This window comes from Squalius cephalus (assembly GCF_949319135.1).
Source record: "Squalius cephalus genome assembly, chromosome: 11".
Taxonomy (NCBI): Eukaryota; Metazoa; Chordata; class Actinopteri; order Cypriniformes; family Leuciscidae; genus Squalius; species Squalius cephalus.
Window position 1 is genome coordinate 16529985 of NC_137132.1, and position 20027 is coordinate 16550011.

General features: G+C 38.5%; 2 protein-coding genes across 9 annotated transcripts in view; one reads left to right on the top strand and one right to left on the bottom strand.

Annotated features, from left to right (window-relative positions):
* Window positions 1-10528, top strand: part of mark4b (MAP/microtubule affinity-regulating kinase 4b) — a 56651-nt gene extending 46123 nt beyond the window's left edge. For 2 of the 5 annotated variants that reach the window (XM_079885135.1, XM_079885138.1), the window contains 4 exons: window positions 2014-2289; window positions 4321-4403; window positions 6707-6751; window positions 9305-10528. In XM_079885135.1, coding sequence (XP_079741261.1) covers window positions 2014-2289; window positions 4321-4403; window positions 6707-6751; window positions 9305-9369 — 469 coding nt within the window. In that variant the 3' untranslated portion in view covers window positions 9370-10528. The remainder of the gene's footprint in view (window positions 1-2013; window positions 2290-4320; window positions 4404-6706; window positions 6752-9304) is intronic. The other 3 variants (XM_079885134.1, XM_079885137.1, XM_079885136.1) reach the window with 2 other exon arrangements.
* A 1406-nt stretch (window positions 10529-11934) lies between these two features.
* ckmb (creatine kinase, muscle b) lies at window positions 11935-19845 on the bottom strand. 4 transcript variants are annotated; one of them, XM_079885143.1, is made up of 10 exons: window positions 19604-19803; window positions 18862-19000; window positions 15977-16085; window positions 14960-15254; window positions 13617-13826; window positions 13342-13496; window positions 13139-13271; window positions 12761-13056; window positions 12484-12673; window positions 11935-12395 (listed from the first exon to the last, which is right to left on the bottom strand). In XM_079885143.1, exons 5-10 carry the CDS (start codon window positions 13804-13806, stop codon window positions 12217-12219), a joined length of 1143 nt encoding a protein of 380 aa, XP_079741269.1. In that variant the 5' UTR covers window positions 13807-13826; window positions 14960-15254; window positions 15977-16085; window positions 18862-19000; window positions 19604-19803; the 3' UTR covers window positions 11935-12216. The 4 variants fall into 4 exon arrangements, with proteins under 4 accessions (XP_079741269.1, XP_079741268.1, XP_079741270.1 ...); XM_079885142.1 differs by lacking the exon at window positions 15977-16085 and having other exon boundaries at window positions 19604-19845; XM_079885144.1 differs by lacking the exons at window positions 15977-16085; window positions 18862-19000; window positions 19604-19803 and adding an exon at window positions 15322-15361.
* Window positions 19846-20027: the final 182 nt, after the last annotated feature.

The following is a 20027-nucleotide window of genomic DNA, read 5'->3' on the forward strand; positions in this document are numbered from 1 at the left end:
GGTCCAAAGACTGATTGTCATGTGATTTAAAGAGAATGAGAGGAGGCACATGGTGACGTGGATTGTCTGGGTCACAAGGCTGCTTGACTGGTTGACCTAAAGAAGCCTCCCTCCCCCGAGCCCAGCCAGTACAGTACATGTGTCTCTACACACGTAAAATCACCATCACCATAATTGACAAATACATAGTCTGAAATCTGAGACCACCTGGGAAATTATTTTTATACTTTAAATGGTAATAAATGCATAACAATTTGATTAAAATGGAATTGATATATTAATATTTTATGTTTGATATGTCACAAATTAGCTTTTTTGATTAGTTACTTTAAAAATAATACTTAAATATATTTTTTTATTGTACAGTTTACACTGACTAGTCTTAAATCTTTTGGACCCCATGCACACACCCAGCCATGCTGTTTCAAACCCCTTCATCATGCTAATTTTCTGCTCAACACCGCTATTAATGACTGCAGTGTGGCTGACCAAGGGAAGCTAATATGTGAAACCCTGTTATAGGAAATCCTGTTTGTGTGTGTGTGTGTGTAAGGTCCATCAACGCTGGGTTATTTAGAGCGTTAAGTGAAGTGGCCCCAGGCGAGTGGGCAGACTGAGGCAGCATGTGAGATCTGTTAGATCTATGCCAAAACTGAACGAGATTGAGGGGACAGAGGCAGTCCGATGCCAAGAGATGCACGTCAGCAAAGTGAACCCATCTGAACGGAGAGATCATTAGTGCTGGTTGCTATGGAAAGCATCACGATTCCTATTGCTCATCAAAAGGAGAGGTGTGCTACTGTGATCAGACAACATCAGGTTTAAACAGAAATCAAGTAGTCCCTGATAACCACCTAACAACTGCATAGCAACACCTTGGTAACACCCAGAACACTATAGAAACTGCATATCAACACCCTAGTAACAAGCCAGAACACCATAGCTAGCAGCTGCATAGAAACACCCTAGTAACCACCCAGAACACCACAGCAATTGTATGGCAACACCTTAGTAACCACCTAGAACACTCTTCCATTGCACAGCAGCATGTTATCCACTATTAAGCACACCTCAGCAATGCCAGTAGAATTGTGAGCTTTGAAGGAGTATTATCACTCCTTTTCTCTCTTTGATGTTTGACTTTCTGTCCTTTGTCCTGGGTTTGGACTTGTTTGACAAACAGAAAATAGAGTGATTTGTCTCGCCTTTTCTCTGCGTTGAGATGTGCAGTCGTGTGCAAGCTTTTTTCCACTAAGGGTTCTGTTTTAATTTGCCTTAAGTGGCTGTTTCTGAGATGGGAATAAGAACACGAGAGCTCATGCCTCAGTGACTCAGCAGCATCCTGCCTCACATTTACGCTCAACTGAACCCAAAGAGAGCGGCCTCTTCAAGTGTCGAGATCTGATGTCGGTCTAATCGCATCGCTATAGAGCTGTTACTGTGGTACGTTTTGGACTTTGTCTTATGGATTAAGTTCTGCCACCAAAGTAGCCTCTAGTTAGAGCCACTATGACTGCTAATGAGTGGGAACAATGAACGTACAGCACAGCAGCCATAATTAAATCCAGATTTTTGCATTTTCTGGAGAAGTCTTTGCCTGTGCAAAACTCATTTTGCTAAAATCATTATATCTGATTTTGAACAATAACTTATAAACCATTAAAGAAATACCTACTGTGAGCTGCAAGGTTGTTAATGGATGGTATAATATGCTTTTGTTGAAGCCATCACCCTGCATTATTTCAACTATTTTTTTAAATAAAAAATACGTTCGGAACCAAGGCGGCTGAAAAAGTGAGTGGAATCTGTTTAACTTTATTATTATGCCATTGATTAAATGGTCGTTAACATTTTGCTAAGCCATTGCTATGCTGTTGCTCATGTGCTCTTTGTGGTTGTTAGCATTGCTGCTATGGTTGTTCTTGATGGATATCATTCATTCTTCTCCGGAGCAAAAGCGATGCTGGCTATGTGGCAAACTTTTCATCCATGTTTTCTTGTCTCTTTCCTCAGCTCCTTGTCACATCGATTACCTCCAGCCTCCCCATCCACCCACAGCATCTCCGGGGCCGGGGCCTCCGGCTCCACATCTTCAGAACGTTCTCGGCTGACGAGGGGATCCACCATACGCAGCACCTTCCACGGTGGCCAGCTAAGGGACCACCGGCCTCCCACCCACGCACCCCCCACCTCACCCACCCTCTCCCACGAAGCCAGCCCTCTGCCACACTCCCGTAGCCGTGCCACCACAAACTTGTTCTCTAAGCTGACCTCAAAACTTACCCGCAGGTAAGAGGAGAGCGACGGTTTCATCTTGTAAACCAGAATGACTTTGTGAGAGTAAACATTTGTTGATTATAGATAAAAGTAGATCCACATAAAATCAAGTTCCAAATCATTAGTTTACTCTTCCCAAATCTTCTACTTTTACATTGTTCTATCTGAAGACGTTAAGGCTCCTTCACACTAAGAACGATAACTATAAAGATAACTATTTTAGCATTCACGCCAAGAACGATAACTATATAAACATAACTATATTAGCATTCACACCAAGAACAATAACTATAAACATAACTAAAATGATAACTATATTAGTATTCATACCAACGGAACAATTATATACCAACTATAAACATGAACTATAATGATAAATTATAGTTTGATAAGAGTTTGATAATGATAACATGAACTATAACTATAAAAAAAAAAACTATAACGATAACTATATTAGCATTCACACCAAGAACAATAAATATAAACATAACTGAAATGATAACTATATTATTATTCATACCAACGGAACAATTATATACCAACTATAAACATGACAATAATGATAACATGAACTATAACTATAAAAAACAACTATAACGATAACTATATTAGCATTCACACCATGAACGATAACTATAAACATAACTATAAAGAGTCACACTCTGAAGAGAACTATATTAGCATTCAAACCAAGAACAACAACTATAAACATAACTAAAATGATAACTATATTAGTATTCATACCAACGGACCATCTATAACTATAAACATAACGATAACATGAACATTAACTATAAAGAACAGCGTTGACACTAACGAACAAAAATGATAAAGATAACTATAACAAAAACAATATTAGTGTTCACCCCAAGAACAATAACTATAAACATCTATAACGATAAATATATTAGTATCCACACTACCAGACGATAACTATAAAGATAATTATAACGAAAATCATATTAGTCTCCTTACCAAAGGACGATAATAATAAAGACGTTTTCACACCAAGAACGATAACTCAGCGTCCACACCAACAGACGATAATTCTAACGATAACTATTTTAGCATCCACACCAAAGAACAATAGCTTTAAAAACAACTATATTGGAATCCACATAATGTTCTGTTCATTTATAAGCGTTCTGCAATCATGTTGTCTGCCTTTTAAGTGCTCAAACTTAATGTCAGGGTGGATTCTGATTGAACGTCAATGTTTTTATTGTTCATCGTTTGAAAAGATTATTCTGAAAGCGAATACAACGATATTGTTATAATAAAATGACTTTGTTGTTATCATTGTACATGTGGTGTGGACCTATTCTCACAAAATTCGAAGGAATTTTTCAAACTTCTTTTAAAACTTTTAGTTATCGTCCTTGGATGTGAATTGCTCTTTAGCCGCATAAGATCAAAATGACATGGGCTCCACCGCTAGAGCCAATTAGTTTACAAAGTCATCTTTCATTTGGTTTGGTGCCCATTGTCCTGTGGAATATGAGGAGGTAATTTAGTTAGATATGGGAGCGTTTGAAGTCCGTAATGTGATTGAGATGTTCAGTAGAAAGTAGGAACGCTGATGGGGCGCTTTGCTCTTCAGCATCCTCAGTTGAATTGTTTATGTGCCTGTCTGGGCCAAAAGCCAGAAAGAACGACTTTTGCAGAGATACGCAACTAGAAGCTCTTTATTAGATTAGAGCAACACTTCCATCTCTTAGATTAGATTAAGCACCTATCTAGGATGACATCCAATGGATAAAGTCCTTTTTCCGCATAAGTTTGCATATGTACTCTCTGCATTAACTCTTCCTCAAGCCTCCTGTGTTATTAACCGACAGTTTCAGGCGCCTGCTCCTCCTCGTGTCTCTATCTCTTGGTCTTGGCTGTTGTTGGGTGCTCAGTGTTTCTGTTTTGTTTATTTGTTTCTTTGCCTTTTTTTCCCTTGCTGCAATCTTATTTCTCTCTCGATCTCCCTGTTCCCCTCCTTCTTTCTGTCTATCACACTGTCCCTTTCTCTTTTTCCTTCCCCTCATCAACTCTTAGGGTCAATCTTGACCCCTCTAAGCGCCAGAGCTCAAACAAGTCAGTCTCGGGCTGCACTCTGCCACAGGGATCAAAAACAGTTAGTAAGTTTTCTTCCTGTTTGTGGCCTTGTTCCATCTCTCAGTCTGTCAAAATAATCAGTCTCACCGCTCTCTTTGGCACCCGTGTTGGCGCTGGGTGTCAGAGCACCTCTTTGAGCTTTCAGAGATAATTCAAAATTGAAATTCTGTCATCATTGACTGTCATCATCACCCTTGTGTCCAAACCTGTATGGTTTTGTGCGATGTGGGATGTTGAGAGCTGTCGGGCTACAAAAAGCAGCAGAAAAGTCGAATATTACTTGTTTGCCACAGCTGGGTTCCGGAAGTAAAAATCGGATTTATTTTTTCCATAGGGCAATTTGAATTGATTTTGAATGATAACTTAAACTCAGAAAAGCTATCACTGGGACGGTACCCTTTAAATAGGTTCCAATATGTACCATTTAGGTTCTAAGATGTAGAATTTTGGTACCAATATGTACATTATGAGGCACTATAGGTACAAAGGGTACTGGGCCAGTGACAGCTTTTGTACCTTTTTTTTTCTGAGAGTGTATAAACCTTTAAAGACAGACCTAATGTGAGTTTCAGGGTTGTTAATCGATAGTGTATGGTTTTGTTGAATCCATCAATCCTCATTAATTCAACATATTTTTTAAATAATTGTGTTTAACAGTGGTACCATTGATTCTGCAAAGATAATTATATATTAATCAATAGTTTTATATTTATCCAACATTTTAATTTGATTGTCATTCGCAGTGCTGTTGTAGTTCTTTCCCTCATTTTACCTTTGTAGCTGGTTGGTTTAATTCATGGCTTCTAACTCTTCAACAAAGAACTTTTACAAAGAACCGTTACACTCTATTGCAAGTCTTCTGAAGTCATATGATATCTTAATTCACTGAAAATCATCCTTTTTGCTGTGGCTCTTAAATCGCATTTATTTCAAATATGGCATGGTATATATACATGTTGTATGCCATATATATATATATATATATATATATATATATATGGCATACAACATGTATGAATCAAATACGTTTTTAAAGCAACAGCAAAGGGGAAGACTTGCGTACAAATCGTATGGGCCAGATTCATGCTTCTTTATTTGTCATTTTCACAACATGACAGCCCCAATTTGGGTAATATGCCAAATATTTCAGTTTTGAAGAGAAGAAAAGAATTATACATGTTTGGAATGGCACTAGGGTAAGCAAATGTTTTCAGTTTTGACAGAATTTTTTTGGGTGAACCAACACTATTTTGATTATTATTGTCAATGCATTTTGTAAAACTGCATTTTTTGCGGATATGTTTTAATATTTGAGAATGTGCTTTCTTTGTGTTTGATGCTCAAGAGGTCTTTTACACCATAGCTCCATCCATGTATCACTTTTATCATGCACTCATTCATGCATTTCTCTCACCTTTTACTCATTCACAGGAATGGCATTTAGCTTGGCCTGAAGAACACTGTGCCCTTATTAAATTTCTCGTGATTCTTAACGGAATTAAAAATGCTTTGTAAAACAATTTCATCTGGACTGTTCTATCACAAAAGCCTAACTTTGGAAAAGGCAGAGCCAAGCAAGGGCTTCCTCTCTCCACTTTAGACCCAGATTAGTTATGTAACTTGTATTTTATCCTCTCATGTCAAATCCCAATCACCGTTGGCCAAGCTCATTTGCCTCCCCTGCTTATCACAAGATATTGTTTTCTGTCCAGATATGGTTTATTCACACCCAACAGAGAGCCCTCCATTTTCACTGTAATGCTTGAGGAAGATGGCTGTGTACTGTCCCTTTAAAAGGGAATACACTGGCCACCTCATTTGCTACATTATGTGAATGGAAAGTTTCACAAGTGTTCATAAAAGCAGCCTTGAACCGTAGCGCCCTCATGTGGACATCAGCCAACTAGCACTTTCTTTGTTTAGAGCTAATAATAACTACTAATGTCTCATCTAGAATATTAGATTAATAAACTCAAAGGCAAATAACCACACACAAGGAATTGGTTTTAGATGGTGTTATTAAGGATACAATTGTGAATGTTTCTTTAAATTGTGTTACACTGACATGAAGCAACGTGTGACGATGTCTCAAAAACATAATTAATATATTCTATAAGAAAATACATAATCCTACCCTATCAAATCCATCACTGCTGTCAGTTTCTTTTGTTCTCAGTAGTGATATTTGTGGATTGACTGAAGGTGACGTCAGTGTAACGGTGCACGTCTGTGATTGGTTGTTGTGGAGGGAGGAATAAACTGTGATAATCGCCGCTCTATTGGCCAATTGATTCCTAACATGAACCATTTTTGTCTTCTTCTTGAGGGTCACAGACGAACCTGAGAGAGTCAGCAGATCTCCGGTCACAAGGTGAGTGTTTCCATATTCTTTTATATACACATATTTGACTGAGGAAGTAGCATAAAAGTTGTCCATCTTCATTTCAGAAAACAAGCAAGCAACTCAAACAGAAGACAGACAGAAAATAGGTAGAGGAAATTGAAAAATAATAGCACAAAGAATATCTAGATAAATGAACAAATGTTATTTGCTCGGTAAAAAATAAAAAAAAAATGTTAAAACGTCCTCACATACTATTTTAACTCTGTTACTTCTCCTTAGCTACAGATACAGCTACAAAAAGTCAGGCTAAAAAACACAGGTAACTTCTAGCATGTGCTGCGTGCCATGTCAGATCAGACTGATCAGAATGTGACTGCTTTTTGTTAATTATATAGAACTGTGTACTGTACTATGTGCATCAAATCTAGCTTAGATATATGTAGAGTTTCCTTAGATACGTACTTGTCCTTCCCTTTACCTTTTCCATATTCACAATCACAATATGACATTGACAGTGGTTGGCTATTGCATTTCGAAAGTCACTTTTCCGTTTTTTGAAACATGGATGTTTGAATGACATTTTTTTATTTTCTGTGCTAATAGTGACCAGCTAATTTCAATTATATTGCTGGTAAAAGTTGAATGTATTTGGAATGCAGTTTACATTCGGTTGAGATTTACATTGAGGGATAATGTGTATGAGGCTTATGAAGTGCATGACACAGGTGATGTTTGGCTGCACAGGTTGTACTGATTTCAGCATACACATAGTGCTCTACCTATACACTTTTGTTCTATACTTTGCCTGATTTATTTTATTATATTCTATTTCTATATTTGTATGTGCCTGAATGTTTTTTTACTCTACCGTTCAAAGGTTTGGGTTTAGTAGGATTTTATTTTTTTTAAAGAAATTAAGACTTTTATTCAGTGAGGATGCATTAAAGGGTTAGTTCACCCAAAAATGACATTCTTGTCATTAATTACTCACCCTCATCTTCAGAACACAAACGAAGATATTTTTGATGAAATCCGAGAGGTTTCTGAATCAGCCATAGTCATTGTAACTTTCAAGGCCCAGAAAGGTAGTAAAGACATCGTTAAAATAGTCCATGTGACTACAGTGGTTCAAGTTATGTTAAGTTAATTTTTGTGTGCAAAAAACCAACAATTCTCTTCTCCATGTCAGTCTGCTGCACTATTTACGTAGTAAACAGTGCAGCGCCTCTGGGTTCTACATCAGAACGCCGGTGATTATTGGCCAGCATCACACGCATGCGTCGTGGTGCTCACATGAACAGTGTCGGCCAATAATGAGCCGGCGTTCTGACGTTGACGCCGTTTCGAAGATGAACAAAGATCTTACGGGTTTGGAACAACAGTGAGTAATTAATGACAGAAATTTCATTTTTGGGTGAACTAACCCATTAAATTGATGAAAAGTGACAGGAAAGACATAATGTTGGACTATTCTATTCATCCCAAAAAAATTATCATGGTTTCTACAAAAAAGCAGCTGTTAAAATGCACCAGAAATGAATATAATATGCTGATTTGAAGGATCATGTGACACTGAAGACTGGAGTAATGACGCTGAAAATTCAGCTTTGCCATCACAAGAAACATTTTTACATTTAAAATATATATTCAAATAGAAAACAATTCTTTCACATTGAAATATTTCACAATTGTTGTTTTTACTGTATTTTTGATTCAATTAAATGCACCCTTGTGAGCAAAGAAGACTTATTTCAAAAACATAAAAAATCTCATACACCAAACTTTTGAACCGTAGTTTACTTACAGTCACCTTGGCATTCACATTTTTTTCAGGCCTTGCAAAATGTTCTACAACTTTTTGCTGATAATCACACTAAATTTAAATAATGCTTAGATTTGAACTGGTTTTGAAAATGGTTTTACTATCCTGAAGAACTCCAGTGTCTCCTGCAAGGTAACTGGTTTTAGCTTTTATCTAAACATTTCCTCCCTTTTTGATTGTTGAAGGATTTCAAACTTTTTATTAAGATGTTTCTTTCAAATCATTTAGCATTATTTTATTGGTAACACACTTTACCTCAAGGTTCATTTAACATTAGTTAACGCATTACGTTTACATTAAATTTTAAGCATTTATTTATCTTGGTTAATGTTAATTTCTTCTTATAATAATACATTTTTAACATTTCAAGATGTATAATTTCAGTTAAAGTGTAATTTTTTTGCAATTACATTTTAATTAATGTAATAGGAACTAACTTTAATTAACAAATAACAATAGTGTATATTACAAATGAACAATAATTTAGATAAGAAAAAAGGTCATGTTACGCTCTACCTAATGTTAACAAATTGAACCTTACTGTAAAGTGTTATCTTTCTGTTTCCTGGCCCCTGAAATTAATTAGCTTAGTTAAATAATTTCACAAACTAGCAGTCCACACTGGTTAATCAGTCATTTTTGCTCTCACAGATTTCTAATATATTTCTCTCTTGTTCCCCCTCCACCCCCCATCCGCCCCCACACATCACCACCCACCTCACATTGCTCTCCCATTTCACCTCCTCCTCCTTCCACAGTCGCTATCTATCTGGGTATCAAAAAGCGGCAGAGCCCCGGACCCCCCGATGCGGCTGGGATGTGAAGGTGCGGAGCCCGCGGGACCCGGCCGAGGTGGTTCTGGCTCTGCGGGAGGCGGCGCAGGGCTGCGGTTGCCAGGTCCACCAGGCCGGGCCCTTCCTCCTCTCCTGCACCCACGGAGCCGCCGGCTCCCGCGTTGCCTTCGAAGCCGAGGTTTGCCAGCTGCCCAACGGCCCCGCCGAGACCAGCGGTGTTCGATTTAAGCGCCTGTGGGGGGCACCGCTTGCCTTTCGGGACATTGCCACCAAAGTGTCCAAAGAACTCGAACTCTGAGGGCAACAGGGGGTGGAGGGCAGGGACAAAAGCATGGGACAGAAAGATGGGATGAGTGGAAGTAGCCCCGCCCACACCCCCGCCCCCTCTAAGCCTACAAAGACTGGCACACACACATTGAGAACTGGGCACCTGCTTACACAAAAGCCCTGCTGAAGGAACTCCCTTTACCGGGTCTGTTTTACCGCTGATTTTACCTGGTATCTTAGCCATGTTATTTTTTAACACGGATTGTTTGTTGCATATTCACTCTGTACATTGTCATTCCTTTTTAACTGCTGCTATTTAACTCTTTTTTTTTTATTTCTTTTTTTTTTATTCTTCTGCGCCAGTGAGAAGAGTATGTTTTATTTTATCCTCGTTTCAATAACCATATTCACAAAAAACACATGTGAATGCCACACCATTTCGAACCGTAGACAACATGCAAGTGCTGAAAGTGATAGCAATTTTTTAATGATCTTTCCTTGTTGGTTGTTTTAGCCATCGAACTTGCCAGTGATGCAGGTTGAGTAGGTGATGTCTGCGTTCCTGAGCCTCCTTGTTTTTAGATTCGTCATATTACATGGTCACACCGTAGCACTTTAGGGCTGAGTGAGCAACATCATGTGTTTTAAAGCAGTTCCCCCTTCAAATGGTGCAATTTACCCCACTGAGCCAAGTAGAGATACAGTGCTCTTTGTGTTGCTCTTGTATGTGTATTACGCTGATGAGAAACCTCTGTTATCTTGCCGGAAGTGCACTCTGCTGAATGGCTACAAACAGACTGTTGATTTTGTTTATCTCTGATTTGATATAGTGAGTCCTCATCGTCAAGATTGGAATATGTCAGAGCTGTGCAATGTGAGAAAATGCAAGAATGATTAATACAACATTTGTCTGAAATCCAGTGATTTGTATGTCTGTTTATTTAGTAGCTTTCTATCTTTTTGTTTGCGTGGCAAATATTGTTAAAGGGATACATCACCGTTTTTTCATATTAAACTATGTTATTCCCTTAACTAAGACGAGTTGATACATACCTCTCTCGTCTCAGTGCGTGCACTCAATCGCTATGGCGTGCGGCGACACTTTGATAGCACTTAGCTTAGCCCAGTTCATTCATTTGGATCCAAACAGAGATGAAGCTAGAAGCGACCAAACACCTCCACGTTTTCCCTATTTAATTACAGTTACACGAGTAGTTACACGACCAAGTATGGTAACTATAATGTATGGCGGAATAGCACTTGGGAGCACTTCGACTCGGCGCAGTAAAAAGTCACGTTGGTTCTAATGACAGAAGTGAGAGGGAGAGGATTTTTCAGGAGTGATGATATTACTGCGCCGAGTCGAAGTGCTCCCAAGTGCTATTCCACCATACATTATAGTTATCCTTTTTACCTGCTTATAAAAGCGCCACGTTTTATTTTGTGTCACCATACTTGGTCGTGTAACTACTCGCGTAACTGTATTTAAATAGGGAAAACGTGGAGGTGTTTGGTCGCTTCTAGCTTCATCTCTGTTTGGATCCTAATGAATGAACTGGGCTAAGCTAAGTGCTATCAAAGTGTCGCCGCGCGCCAGAGCGATTGAGTGCACACACTGAGACGAGAGAGGTATGTATCAACTCGTCTTAGTTAAGGGAATAACATAGTTTAATATGAAAAAAGGGTGAAGTATCCCTTTACGTGCTTAAACCTACTAAATTATCTTTTAAAGAAGGCCTACTCTTAATTAAAATTGTTGTATTCCAACGATTTATTGTTGGTTTCACAGTTTAAACAGTTTGATTTTTGTAGCTAATGCACTCTGTGGATTTCATAAAGGAAATTTTTTAATATTTGGAATATATAACAATTAAAGGTGTTATTATCTGGAAAAATGTAATTATTAATAGTAATTCATATTTTAATTCATCGAAAGACAGTTACCATTGTACCAGCAATTTCTAATAATTTATAAAATTTCAGGATGAAATATGTTGTGTATGATTTTCAAATATACTGATGTTATAATTCAAGCAAGCATTAATCTGACTTCATAACAACCAAAAGAAATGACAAATCATGCTTGCTTGAATTATTGTTGATTGTTATTGTGCTATTCTGCACAAATTACTCATCTTTCAGTGTCTGTTGGGTCAGCTTAGCTGATTGCATTCATAAAAGTGTGCTTAAAGTTTCAATTATATATTGATAGAATTCTGAATGAATTCCCACAAAAGTGTTATACATTACATACATATACATTAAGTTTATAGCTGTGTCTGGAGGTAAAAACCAAGAATGCAAAGAACGTAAAGACTTAAAACAGGTTGATTGTTACATGGGGCCGTTTATTAACTTTGTACAACCAAAAAAAAGTTCAGGTGAATACAACATAGCTAGGGTTTTCTAGCTATGTGGAGGTTTGATCCCAGGATGTTACAGGAGGAACAGGAAGATAAAGAAAAGTGCATGAAAAAGAAGACGACAGATAAGAAAGGAAGGAGGAAAAAAGTAGGAAAAAGGGAGCGGGGTGGAGTGTTTCTTGGAAAAGTCAAGGTGGCATGACCGCATGAAAGAACAAATAAAAAAAGAAAAGCACTTTTGCCATTTTACTTCTGGGCAGGGATCATGCCATCGATGGACTCGCCCTTCTCCAGTTTCTTTTCCATTTCAACCATGAGCTTCACACCATCGACTACCATCTGCACCTGCTTCACCTCGGAGGAGCCCAGACGGTCAGCGTTGGAGATGTCAAACACACCACCGACAGAGGCAGTGTCCACACCACCTGGATAAAGAGAGGTACAAAGAGTCACTCATATGGATGATCTCAGTGCAACACTGCCATTTTATATGTTCAATGATTTCAAGCCCACCTGTGCCACGCTTCTGAAGACGCAGTCTGGTCAGGATCTCCTCGAATTTGGCATGTGTGCTGAGTTTTGGCAGCTTGACGTGCACACCACCGCGAAGACCGGTACCCAAGTTAGAGGGGCAGGTCAGGACGTAACCAAGATGCTCGTTCCACATGAAACCGTGGTTGTGCTTCTTGAAGACATCCTCAATCTGCAATATACAAGAAGGGGTCAGACCTTTGGTTGCTTATCTTTGCATTATATGACCAAAAATTAGGTAGTAAATAATGGGATTTACCTTCTGCAGGCCAACGCAGAACCTCTTGAAGACCTCCTTCATGTTGCCGCCCTGCTGCATGGAAATGACACGCAGGTGATCCTCCTCGTTCACCCACACAAGGAAGGTCTTGTTGTCATTGTGATAGATACCTCTTGCGTCAGGCCAGTCGCGGGCCATGCCGGCAGCCAACAGCAGTGGGGACACAGGCTTGTCAAACAGGAAGTGGTCAGCAATGAGCTGCTCCTGCTCCTTGTCACTCATGTCCTTCAGAGGGTAGTACTTGCCCTTGAACTCCCCATCCAGACTCTTCAGAGCTGTGAGGGGAACAATGTGAACGTCAATAAAAGCAGGTATGTTGCTTTGTAGATGTCAGTTCATGACGTGACTGAGACTCACCGTCAATGGACAGCTTTTCCACAGTTCTACGCTCACCACGGCTGTTGTGGGGAGGCAGGGTGAATCCCTTGATGCTGCGGCCGGTACGCACACGGCTGCTCAGAACGTAGTTGGAGTCAAGGTCATCACCACCCTGCGCACAGGTAAACATCAGCCATGGTAAGAGCAAAACAGCCATGATCATGTAAAGAACTTTAGAGTACCTTCAGGTTCTCCCAGTTCAGGTCAGTCAAGTGCTTGTCGGTGGCCTTGTAACCACCGTGACGGTCAGAAATGATGGGGTCGAACATCTCCTTGAAGACTTCGTAAGACTCCTCGTCACCAGCCACACAGCCGACAGTCATGATGAAGGGGTGACCTTGAGTTGAGAACAAAAGGAAGTGATTTATATATCTTCAAGAACAAATAAAACATCACTTGTGGTATCTTTGAGAAATCCGCTGCTATGGGGGAATGTGTTCAAACATGTTCTGCTTACCAGGGTTGTCCACACCGGTCTGGATGCAGTCATCAAGGGTGAATCCACTGGGAGTTGACTTGCCCCTGAGTTTGTTGTAGATGTCCTTAGTCAGGACCTTGGCCATGTGGTTGTTGTGCAGGGAAAGGTCAGGGTACTCCTCATCCAGAGGGAATTTCATCTTGTAATCGTTGTGGCAGTTCTTAGCCATGATTGCACTTTTACAATGATCTGCCACAAGACAAGAGTAAGGCAAGTTGGCACCTACAATTTGCTTTTGAGACAAGGATAAGTCTACAACACTTGCCGACAGAGCTGTTGTCAGGGTGGACAACTAGTCCCAGGCCTGCTAAGGTCCTCTATGGTGTAGCTTACTCTTTGGACCCAGGAATGAAGGGGAACCTGCTCGCTGATATTGATATTGCGAATTACGAACAGCTACCAGTTTGCATTTAGTTAAGGATAAGCCACACTTGTTTCCAGAATAAAATGCTAGCAGTTGCAGACACAGTTAATGTATACTATATTTCGTGCCCCAAGTAAACTTCAATCTCTTAGTAACAAAATGTTGCTTTTTCTAACCAGCACCTCATATTTCTACATGGAGGGTTTGTTGCATAGCTTGCATGCTTATATGCATTAGACAGCAGGTGATATTTTTAGCATGGCTGGCAAACTCACTCACAGCAGATAGCATTCAACTCTCTAGTTTCTGATGGGGGTGGAGCATTTACACTGGCCCCATATAGTATTATGTCCACATCAATTTAGCTTTTGTGAAATTTAATTAAATTTGAAATATCAAAAACACTTACAGTTTAGGAGTAATAAATCATCCTGATCTATTTGTCCATATTCACAGATTTTGCATATAGTTGCATACAAAAATAATTACATGTCTGAGGCATTATAAATAGACTTGAGTAAAATGCATCAGCTATGAACCCTAGATGGCATGACCTTGCACTAAAGTACAACAGGTGTCAAGCACACAGATCATCCCTGCCACAGACAGCATATCTACTCCAGACTGCTCTCTTATAGCTTCCCAATGCATTATGACTCTGAAGCTTATCAGGCAAGGACAAGCTTTCAGCAGACCTAGTTATGCTTCAAAAAGCAAAGCAGCTTAAAAAAATATGAACATTTTTAACATTCCAACAATCAAGATATAGTAATTCCACAAGAATCCAGTGCATGAGGAACACCAATGTGATTTGAATAATTTGAACGGGAAAAAATTAGGATCAACCAAACTGAAAGCCACAATTTATTGTGTCCTTTTTTTTCTGAAGTTTATCATGTTTAATCAAGTACCCCTTATTCCCACCCTTGTAAAATCTTTGAACCGTAACTTAGTTTACCTGTAAGGGAGAAAATGTAACAGTCCTTGGGATCAGATCCTGTTCACCAAGCCAATGTAGGGGTTGCCCAACTTTGCAAGATGTCAGACCTTGGTTTATATACTTCAATGTTTGTTGCCCATTGGCTGCTCAGCTCATGCAGGCTTTAACCTGATTGGACAGCTGCACTCCTTGATAGGGGTTTCAGGTTCTAAAAGGAAAGAAGCTGCATCACAACACCCGAGACGGGCAGACAGCTGTCCTCACCCCCTCACAGTGGCCTGTTCCCCCGTGTTATGAAATAAACTCGAAGGCACTGCAGAAGCACAAAAACAGTTTATTTACTCATTTTAATGAATTATAATGGATTAATTATAACTTACTGTTGTGTTTAGGCCTAAAACTGTCTTTGGTACTTAATCCGTTTTCTGAAGGAAATTGTGAAAAAGGATAAAAATGTTAACAAAACCCACTAAAATGAATCATAATATTCATTGTTGCTGTGAATGTACGAGTTAAAATAGCCTTATATGGTATTTGCACTTTTATAAAATACTGTTTACTTATGAAAAAGTCAATATAAATGATTGTTCTCATTAAAATAGTAGTTGGCCCTGTATTCATCCATGTCTTGTAATATATACTTAGAGAACGTAAGAGAAGGCATCATGTGTCCCTTGAGGTGAAGACAGTCTGTACTGTACACACTAGAGTTCTCAGTGTCCAGTTAGTGAACTCTACTGCTTAAAACCATTGCATGCAATATACAAACTGTTATTATGGCATTATTTTAAAGACTTATTGACTAGTCTCAATAGAATATGTGTAGACAACTTTTTGTAAAAACTCTCTAAGTTATCTTTTTCTCAATATTGTCTATATTGCTATTATTGCCCTAAGCTGTTATGTACTGTATGTAAATATTATTGTAAAGTGAGAAAGACACTATTAAAATAAAACTACTACTACTCCATTGCAGTGAAGTCAGAAGGCAGCTGCATACAGACACATCCACAGCCTGAAGTTGTTGGAACAAACCAGAAAACTCCAGTGTGCATCCATTGGTTCATTAGTGGTTCCCACCCTGGTAAATGCTTTAAGGGCACATGACTGAGCATATGACAGATGGGCAGAAAGTTTAGAAACCCTGTGGAGGAAAAAAAAAACCCTCTATAACATAAGTGAAGAGACGGGTTTGTGAAAGTGTGTAGATAGAAGAGGACAAAACTCAACCATCCCCCCTACGCTATTAATACCCAGTGTCCAGTTTCACAGTTGCAACCCTGCTATGTGTCCCAATGTGACAAAATTAGTTTAACCATTATCCCCTTCTTGCTTTTCTGCCAGATCTGATTTGTATAGACACCGATGTGATCTAAACTTCTTGTTTTTACCTCAGGATTACTTAATATGAAAATGAGAAGATCATAATGTTACGTCAAAAGTCTATTTTGCTGATGACCAAATCTTTGCAATAAAAAAAAGCATTGGGTTTTGTCTGCTATAGTGCAGGAGAGCCTTTGGATTTGGTGGAGAAGTGAAGGGTTAAAAGGGGAAAGGAAAAAACTCAAGCTCGCAGTCTGCTCCAAAATTAGCAGCCGTGCATCCAACACCATAGCATGCCTATAGCAGAGAGAGAGGACAGTCACAGAACAGCGTTACCACCTGCCATGAGAGAGTGGGCATAACAGGGTGTGTGGGGGTCCCCATGAACAGAGAAAACCCCCTTATCTCATAACAGCATATGCATATGTCTTTTAGGAAATTATAGGGGGTCGGGGTCGCTGTAAAATCTACATGCAGAGTATCATATCTACATGCACTGTAAACTGCATCTTGGTTGCAAACTTCTAGGGAAATGCTTGCAACATTTTTAGAAGGGTAAAAGAGTGATTTGACGTAGAGGACCTTCTAAACATTACACTGTAAAAAGTGAATAGTAGGATCAACTTAAAAAAATTACTTCAATTGGTAACACCTAAAGAAATGAAGTTTTCTCAACTTAAATTATCATGTTTTATCATGAATAACGTGATAATTTAAGTTGAGAAAACTTAATTTCTTTAGGTGTTACCAATTGAAGTATTTTTTTAAGTTGATCCAACTGTTCACTTTTTACAGTGTAGGCCTAGGGTTCTCCACAGCTTTTTGGACTGAAGGTATGCATAAGGGTTATAAAGGCACCTTCTTTTGACCCCATGCGTATAGGGCACGACCTCTGAAAGGTCTGTGTCAAAAACATAGCCACACTTAACAAGCTTGGTAAACTTTAGTCTTAACTTAGAAATTGTTCTGAAAACAACTGTTCTTTTTTATCTGTGACCATAAAAGATAATTAACCTCATTGATAATAAATGCCTTGCAAATTTTAGCTTGTTGCACTTGTCAATACCTGTTTGCACATTGTTATATAACTCAGTCAGCTGATTACCGTGAGATATATTTAGTCGAATGTGTATGATGGTCTCTTCCCATTCCATAGCTGTTGTATTTCAGGATTGTACGATGCACATGCTTTCAAACACAATTACGTGTGAAATACATTATTCAAATTCTGTTTGGTCTCCACTTCAGGTTTGAAAAGTTAACAGTTTAACCCAGCCAACCCAACATTCGAATTAGCAGACAACAACAAGCTGCTGGGGGCCAGGCAGATGTAATGAGAGACGTAATTGAGCTACAGTCTGGTATTAACAGACAGCAAGTTTTATTCCAACTGATCTTACATAAGTAGCAGAGGTGGGACGTGTGTCCCATGACCCCATGACCAAGGTGCTGGACTGATGCAAATAAGACCTTTATATATTTCACTTTCTACAAACAGGCTAAAAAATTGTCCCATGACTTTTTTTTTTTTTTTTAGCTAACATCAAATTAAGCAAGCTAGTTTTAAACACGTCTGTGTACTGTAAAATGGTTATTTTGGCCCGTCTTGCCTCTCAGGGCTTGACTTTCTTGACTATATTCAACAATCAAAATCATGCAACAATCTCAACATTTTGATATAATTCATTAACAATATAGTGAATTAATTGTCATAAAACATTTTTAATTATTAACTAATTTTAATGACCAAAAGCATAATATTTAGCTGTTTTCTACCCTGTTAAAACATGATTTTCCCCATTTGGATCCCTTCTAATGCATGGTGGGAAGACCCAATTTTTTTTCAATTTTTACACAGTCTGTAGTGTTGAGTGCATTCGGCAATCTCAACCATTCAACCCTGTTACCCACTTTATTGAAATAAAAAAGGATCAAACTAATTTTTTCTTTAATTACAGGAAATGGGTTTATCATAAAAGTTCAAGTATCAATAACTACATACTCAAATTTGGCCCCAAAGTAGCTTAATTTATGTTTATCTGACCTTGGGGGTCAGATAAACCTGATCTCAAAGTAATCGTAATCAAACGTTATCAAAATGCATTTATGCACATAAGATGCAACTATGATGCTCCACATGTGGTGTCAGAGTTGGTCAACTGGCTCACAGGCACTAAGTTTAGTGCTAGGTTGCAAGGTTGTCTCTTTCCCCATGCCATCTCGCCAGATTGAATTGCACTGACTCAGTTATGAGTCCCTCCGTTTGTCCGTCCCTCCCTCTGCCTATCCATTGACCTCTGCCCCTTGAATTTAGAGTGACCATAAACAAAATGTATTTATACATGTGAAATGCATTTTTGATGTCCCACATGTGTTATGTTTTTCTAGAACAGCAGTACAGGTCTGTAACTCTTTTTGAAAATAAACATTGCTGGATAGCATCGAGTCACATGGTTTAGCGCTAATGTGCCAGATATGTTCTCGCTTTGCTTTCACTGTCAGTGAAAAGGTCATTGAGCATTTGATTCATGTACTGATACTTTGGCTCTGTATAGCATTACATCTCCCACATCTATACAATCAATCCTTAAACTTACCCACAGATACCCATCGACATGAGCTGTTACAGAACTCCTCCTTGAAAGTACAGCTAACAGCAGAATCACCTGAGGTGTGGAGGGGCTTCACACAGACATCTTCATTGCATTCTCTGTGCTTAGCACCGCTCTCCATAACCTGTAGACAAAAGCTTCATTCAATGGAAACTTCTCATTCTAAAACAAATACATAGCGCCTCATTCTTAGGAAACATCTGCACAATTTGTGTCCTCATGACTGACTACTGGTAAAATTAAAAGAAACTGTACTATTAGTCACATTAATTGATATTTTTATTGCAAAATAAATGTTATAAATTTTTAAATGTTAATTTTTCATTGCAATATCAGCCAATTTGTATATTTGTATTCATTATCATTATATTTGAATTTATTATAAAGAATTATAAAAAAATCAATTATATTTATTTATATGTAGATTTGTTTTTTCTAAAATTGTTTATGCATTTTACTGTTTTACTCTTTTATGAGGTGTCTTGCAGTTGAGCAGTACAAAAGCTGTGAATATATTATATTGTATATTATTATTAATATAATATTTTATTAATATATAATAATATAATATATAAATGTCACGTTTTTCCTGTCACATTTCCCCTGCACATTTCCAAGTGCTAATCACCTGCACCTGTCCCTCATCAGTTTGCCAATCAAACCCACTATAAAGCACACACACACAGTTTCTGTCTGGCCTCAACTAGAGAAACAGACTATCACTTACCTTGATATCTTGTGAAACATATCTGTGATTCCACAATCTCCAATGTTAATCTCCAAGTCGTCTCCTTGGATTCCTCTCCATGATCCTTGTCTCGTCCGCTCCCTTGTGTGTGTGTGTGTGTGTGCAAATTATCTCCTGCCTAAGAAAACCACAGTTACTGTATCATTCGGTCTTTCATTCCTCTGTTCTACCATCAAGTCACTCCTCACTTGCATTGCCGTGATCCTGATGCCTTTGTAAATAAACTTACCATTGTGTTCTCAAGTTCTCTTTCCTGTGCCTGTGTATATCCTGACACTAATATTATACGTTATTATTAATCATTTTATATATTATTACACATACATGTGAATATAAAAATAATATTCTATGTTGTATAAAGCTGTTTTTACAGCAAAAAGCCAGTTTTCCCCCCAATAATGTG